The sequence below is a fragment of the Rattus rattus genome, chromosome 14 (genome assembly GCF_011064425.1).
Source record: "Rattus rattus isolate New Zealand chromosome 14, Rrattus_CSIRO_v1, whole genome shotgun sequence".
NCBI lineage: Eukaryota > Metazoa > Chordata > Mammalia > Rodentia > Muridae > Rattus > Rattus rattus.
In genome coordinates, this window is record NC_046167.1 from 46,272,284 (window position 1) to 46,279,461 (window position 7,178).

The following is a 7,178-nucleotide window of genomic DNA, read 5'->3' on the forward strand; positions in this document are numbered from 1 at the left end:
GATTTCAGATATAATTTGCACAAGGATCAACATGTAGGAACAAGCAAAGAGAAACCATCCAGACACATATTAAGTATGATGTAATAGAACAGTTAACGTCCCCTGAAGATATATGACATGGTTGATGAATGACTATTTCTATAAGTGACTTCATTTTGTCGCATGGCTGTTCATGCCCTGGGGGTTATCCCCTAGAATATATAGGATAAGGCAACTAACTGAATATACAACTCCAGTGAAGCAGATCTGCAGAGACAGAATTCATCCTGCTTAGGAACTCCTCAATGATGGAGCTGGCATTGAGTCAACCTCCCTTCTGTAAGTAAATCTCTCCACACCTGTGCCTCTCTTAGTAAAAGTATTTAATTCAGGGGTTCATGAATTTATTTTAATGGAATTCTTTATTTGAAATCTTTGATCTTCTATCTTGTGTGAAGAGATATTTATTCATAGATATCCAGGAGTAGATTACTGCATAGACTTTATATTGCCTTTAAAATTATTTTTTTTCAAAGAAACTGTACAAGGTTACAGGAGAAAATTGGATTAGTAGTTTTCAACATCATTTAACTTGAAACATGTTGCAATGTTCAAAGATATTCTGTGTCTTCTCTCTTGAGGACAGAGAAGTATGTACACGTTCCTGGTGTTCAATGAGTGGGACTGATGGAAAACATTTAGCAGCTTCCAATACAAAAGACATCCTCCTGAGCGAAAAGCAATGCATCCAAATGGACAATGCTTTGGAGTTTTAGATATTGGAACACATTGAGTGTGTAAAATCAGTGGATTATCAAGGCAGAAGAAATAGAATTATGATTGTGAATAAAAAGTACTGATAGTTGGTGTTCTGACTTCTACCTTAGCCAACAATAAGCCATTAGAAAAACAAATTGAAAATGTAATCTTTCCACAACGTAAATACGTTCAGATCACATTAAAAGTGTCTATTCTTCTGATAAAATTTTTGGGCAGGTCAACTTTAAAAAAAATGATCTGAAGTTTAGGAGGAAAAAAATCTCTAATGGTGTTTTATCATGTTAGCAGATCTAATATCATATATTGAATAACATCTCTTCATCTCCTTGTTAATAATTATTATGGTTGTATTTATTGTCCAGTGTATAGAGGAAGCAGTGAAGTAAACTGTTTTTTCCCTGTGCCACAGTTTCTAAAACATTGACATCAGATATGATGATTTAAAACTGCATATTCTTCAAGAGTTTGGTAACTGAAAATGAGCTTATATTCCAAAGACACGAAACCATTTAAAATATATGAGTCAAAATACAAGTATAGAACTAATTTAAATTTTAGACTTTTGGTATTCAGAAATACTTCTTATACAATACAAAATATGTAAAATAACCTGCTCCTTAAACTATTATTCAGAAAAATTCAATTACTAGCCTAAATATTTACAGTGACTTTATATGCCATTGCAGCTATCCAGTATAGAGTCAAGATGGAAAAAATTAAAAAGAAAACAATAAAACCAAACACATGAAAAAAATCTAAAAACTAAAATCCTTTGGGCAGATACAACATTCTGCTCTGAGGAGAACTTAATACACATTCTCTAAGTTGGGTTTTGTTTGTATGTAGCTGGAACACTCCTGATGCTGGTGGTGTCAAACTTGCTCCTGTGGGAGAAAGCTGCATCAATTCCTGCATGTATGGTGGAAGAGGGTGGCTGCTGGGACCCTCTCCAGGAAACATTTAACAGTGCTATCCAGAGAGCTGAAACCCTCCGTAATCTTGCTGACCAGTTATATGTAGAATTTGTAAGTACCTAAACTTCCATACTAATACTTTAACTATACTATAATGAGAAACACAAAAATATCATGATACAAATTATTTCAGAATTCAGCTTCATAGGTAAAAGATGCCCAAACTATTGAAATAAGGACAGAGTCAATTTGACAGTTTTATGAAATTTCATAGTATCTAATGTTATTAATATATTTTCTCTATTTTATTAAAATATAAAATTAATTATGATAGAAACTTTTACAATGTGCTTAGGGAATAACTCTCACTTTCTGTTTTTGGATTCAAGATCATGTAACTCTATTGCCATATTCATTTAGCATACTGAGGGAACACACTGTAAAATATGTATAGTACAGTGAACTATATATTTGTAACAGAGATAAAAATGAATCAGGTGAAGTTGCGAGAAAGAAGTACTGAAAAAATGGAAGGAAGTGAGGAGGAAGAGGAGGAGAAGAGAGAGAGAGAGAGAGAGAGAGAGAGAGAGAGAGAGAGAGGAAGAGAGAGAGGGAGGAAGGGAGAGAGAGAGAGAGAGAGAGAGAGAGTAGGGTAGGGAAAGGTGAGAGATAAAAATCAAGGCTTAGAAGAAACCCATAAATACTAGCAACTGTGGTTTAAAGGTATTTAGTGATAAGAGTTTGTTACTATAGTGTAGAACTAAAAGTGTATCCATTCCCCTTTTAGTGATTGTCATGTCTAAAGGGTCAAAAAAAAAAAAAAAAAAAAAACCAACTGTAGGAGCAGGCAAACCTTCAATATGATGGGCATCAAAAGAGTGTGTATCAGTTTGGAATAAAACTGTCATCATATTTTTTATTGAATAGATGTTATTTCTCTCTCCTTAAAAGTAATTAGTACCAGAATCAATTCTCATCTACACAGTTTGCAACTCTTGTAAGTACCTTACTTTCTTCCAGCTGCTTATCTTTTTTTTTTTTTTTTTTTATTTTTTGGAGCTGGGGACTGAACCAAGGGCCTTGCACTTGCTAGGCAAGCGCTCTACCACTGAGCTAAATTCCCAAACCCCCAGCTGCTTCTCAATAAGAACTTCATGTCAATGATTGTGCTTTAGAGGAGAAAGCATTATAAAGCATTTGTATTTCCTGTTCTTAATATTCAGTGTTTCAACTTCTTAGCCTTCACAATTATTCATTAGCCTTTCATGAATTAGCTGTTTATTTGAAATGAAGACTAGTAAATATTAATTACTAATTTATTAATAATTTTCAAATCATTAATTCTTATTAAAATATTGCAAAAACATTTATTTTTGCATCATTAGAGTAATAAATTAGTAATTAAATAAATAAAGTAAGTTAAACATTTATTAATCATACAATGACTAATTCAATGTAATCTATTAATATTTGCATATATTGTTGATTTTGAATTATATAGAAATTACTGTAAAATAGCTTATTTTTGTGATACAATTTCATTCTAAAACTATTATAACCATGGCCAGCTATACTCTTCAGCTTCAATTAATCAATTTATTTTTTTATTGTCTGGGAAAGGAAATATCAGTTCTTATTGACAGAAAAGAGGAAGCTAAATAAATATGCGTTATGTCTTCATCCTGAAATACTAAACAATGGAAATAACTAAATCACTTAGATTTTCATAAATTTGATTCTTTAATGTCTGCCTTCCTTGGTGTGACTTTTAAAAGCAAAGAAGAAAAGTCAATAAAAGAGGAAGGAATTAAATATTCAAAATTTAATGAAAAATTAAATTAAATTGCAGGTACAATATATAGACACAAAACTACATAACAGTTTCTTAATTCCTCAATATCTGAATTTTGTGAATTATTTATGTTAAAATTTAAAGATCCAATGAAATGCATTAATATTCTGTTCATATAGTTATGTATAATTTCTGAACTTGTTTTCCATTCCATTTGCAGAATTCAAAACTGATTAGGAGGGATGAGACTGTTCTCAAAGCTGGAATTTACTGCCATTCAACTCTTGTAAAACCCCAAACTAGGGGAGGGAATTTTGAAGTGAGTTTCCTTCCTGGGTTTTTCACAGAACTCCAGAAGCAGTACATTGGGTTTGTGGTACTTTCAGTTATTACAGGCATTTTACAGTAATAAGGTATCCAGAAAAAATGAAGGTAAAATATATAAAATAATCATGTTTTAGTACTGATAAATTACAAGTAAAATCAAATATCCAAAAACTGTGGGTAGGGGATTTGGCTCAGTGGTAGAGCGCTTGCCTAGCAAACGCAAGGGTTCGGTCCCCAGATCCAAAAAAAAAAAAAAAAAAAAACTGAAACAAAAACTGTGTAGCAAATACTTAAATATACCATTTACAGAATGATATTTAAAGAAAGACCAAAGACTCAAAGTTAATTGCTATTAAATTTTGTTTAAATATTAAATATTTGTTTAGGAATCTTTGAGATAGACTGACTGTCCACGGATATATCCTCACTCCTTCATCAGTGATAACAACGTGACTATTTATTATATGCTACTAATGGGTTCTACATGATAGATTTCTATGTTACTGAACACTATCCTCCTTCTTGATTTTCAAATCTGCCTTGTTCTATTTATTTTTACATATCTCTTTATCCTTCTATTATTCTTTATGCCTTAACTGAAAACAAGATGAGCAGAGTAATCATGTGAAATAATAGTTTGTGCTCTTCAGGATGCAACAATTTCTAAATTCTTCATAGAAATGTCTATATATCATATCATTGCTATATTGATGTGATATAATTCTTCCCTTATACATGGTGTACAGGAATCCCTTATTGAAAATGATTTTAAGCACTTACCCCTGTATCTATTATGAGTCAAGCCTCATTGGTCCCTATTGAGTAGTAGCAAAAACAATTTTACAAATTGATGAATGAACAACCAATAATAAAGGGGTCACTGGAAAGGAAACCCTAGGGAGATGAAAATATGATGACTTAACCTCAGAAAACAGCTAACAGGAAAGTCCTGTTTTAGTTTTTAGAAAATATACTTGTTTAAATGTTATACTGCCAAAGTATGTAACTTCTATACATGTGTCATATATGCATAATAAATACACATTTTAATTCAGCTTCTTTACATAGATATTATAGTTGTCTAAACTGCTAAACTGAAACTATGTAATGCAATAGCCCAATTGTGTTTCACAGATCGAAGAGCACTTAAAAATGTTGATCAATTTTGTGGGTTCATGGATCAGCCCTCTATTCCATCTGGTAATTGAACTGAGTGCCATGGAGGGTGTCCCTGAAACTATCCTCTGTAAAGTCAAGGATATGGAAGAGAACAACAGACAACTTTTGGATGACCTTAGGTGGATACTCACCAAGGTGAGCACATCCCAGGAGTTTATTTTCACATATAAAATAGGAGAGTGTGGAAATTAACAAGACTAACAAATACCAATTCTTAAATACCTTATCTCTCCAGGGAGAAAAATGTATATTTGATCTCATTTACAATCATTCCATAAGACAGTGTTTCTCAATCTGTGGATCATGACTTCTTTGAGGGCCAAATGACCCTTTTGCAGGGGTCATATAACTGATATCCTGCATGTCAGATATTTATGTAATTTGGAAAATTAAAGTAATTAAAGTAATTAAGTAAGAATAAAAATAAATTTATGGTTAGGGTGTCACCAGAGCATAAGGAAATATATTAAATGGTAACAGAATTTGAAATTTTGAGAACCAGTGCTTTTAATAGTTTGCTGGCATCTCCAATCTTTACAGATGCTTCTCGTTTCTCTCCAATCTACGGAAAAGAATGAAACAAAGATGTTCCTTATAGTCAGTTAAAGTACACCTCTCCTGGGTGGATGAAAGAGCTCTGGTCCTTCAATCATAATTACGATATGATCCATATAACTTGTGAGATTTTATACATGGAATATTTGTGCATATCGACCTCTGTGAAATACACATGAAAGGACATGTAAGAATATCCTGAATGAGTTACTGATATGAGCTCTTCCATTGGCCCAGATTATAACAGAAATTTAGTACTTTTCCTGTGCTTCTTAGAAGGGCATATTGCCAATGCTATTAATTACATTTTAGAAGAAATGCACATGAGTCTTCATCACAGGTTCAAAAATCCAAGGGTTTGAGGGTCTCTTGGTTTAGACAAATGAAAACTTATAACTTTGGTAGAAGAAGCACATTTCTGAGTGTGTTTCTCTGATCAAACATGGAAGAAATAAGAAGAAAGAAACTCTAACAATGTAATCAACAAGTAACGGATTATCATTTTGATTTTTAGGTCTCCCCTACAGCAGAGATAAAGGAAGAATTTCCCAGCTGGGACTACCTTTCATTCTTAAAATCAAGTAACAAAAATAATAAATTTTTGGCAATGTTTAACCTTTCCAACTGTCTAGACAATGATACAAAGTTCACTCTACATCATCTCAGAATATTTAAATGTCTCATAACTGGAAAAGATTGCTAAGTGCACATTTACCATGTCTGCTTGGGAGATGCTCTAAAGCAGTTCATTGTTGAGCATTTGCTTTTAATTGTATATATTTCAAGTCCATATGTGGATATAATGTATAGCTTTAAAAAATAAAACAGATTCAGCCTGCACTTCATGGCATCAGCAATATTTTGTCTCTGGGTTTGTTGTCTGTATGTATATGGCAAGCTCTAAATGGCCATTCCTTCATTCTCTGCTCTAAACTTTGTCACCAAATTGCCTCCTGTGAATATTTCTGTTCCCCTTTTTAAGAAGGACTGAAGCATCCACACTTTGGTAATCTTTCTTCTTGAGCTTCATGTGGTCTGTGGATTGTACCTTGGGCAAGCCAAGCTTTTGGACTAATATCCACTTATAAATGAGTGTATACTATGTGGAAATTTTTGGTTTGTTTTTATTTGTTTGTTTGGTTTGTTTGTTCTTTTGTTTGTTTGTTTGTTTGTTCCTCGTGATTAGGTTTCCTTACTCAGGATGAGATTTTCTATTTCCATCCATTTGTCTATGAATTTCAGGTAGTACTATGTACAATTTTTTGAAGAACCTCCAGAATGATTTCCAGAGTGGTTGTACCAGCTTTCCATCTCATCAAAAATGGAGGAATGTTCCTTTCTCCCCATCCTCCCCAGCATCTGTTGTCACCTGAATATTTGATCTTATCCATTCTGACTGGGGTGAGGTGGAATCTCAGAGTTGTTTTGATTTGCATTTCCCCGATGACCAAGGACATTGAACATTTCTTTAGGTAATTCTCAGCCGTTCGATATTCCTCAGCCTAGAATTCTTTGTTTAGCTCTGTACCCCATTTTTAATATGGTTATTTGATTCTCTGAAATCTAACTTCTTGACTTCTTTGTATATATTAGATATTAGCCCTCTATCAGATGTAGGATTGGTAAAGATCTTTTCTCAATCTGTTGGTCGC

At 33.0% G+C, this 7,178-nt stretch overlaps 1 protein-coding gene across 4 annotated transcripts; it reads left to right on the forward strand.

Annotated features, from left to right (window-relative positions):
* The first annotated feature begins 226 nt into the window (after positions 1 to 226).
* On the forward strand, positions 227 to 6,636 carry LOC116883530 (prolactin-8A4). Of its 4 annotated transcripts, none has more exons than XM_032884701.1 (6): positions 227 to 318; positions 1,606 to 1,784; positions 2,632 to 2,670; positions 3,686 to 3,784; positions 4,927 to 5,106; positions 6,041 to 6,366. In XM_032884701.1, the coding sequence occupies exons 1-6, from the start codon at positions 285 to 287 to the stop codon at positions 6,227 to 6,229; spliced, it is 720 nt and encodes a 239-aa protein (XP_032740592.1). In that variant the 5' UTR covers positions 227 to 284; the 3' UTR covers positions 6,230 to 6,366. The 4 variants fall into 4 exon arrangements, with proteins under 4 accessions (XP_032740592.1, XP_032740594.1, XP_032740593.1 ...); XM_032884702.1 differs by having other exon boundaries at positions 288 to 322; positions 1,613 to 1,784; XM_032884703.1 differs by lacking the exon at positions 2,632 to 2,670 and having other exon boundaries at positions 256 to 318; positions 6,041 to 6,636.
* Positions 6,637 to 7,178: the final 542 nt, after the last annotated feature.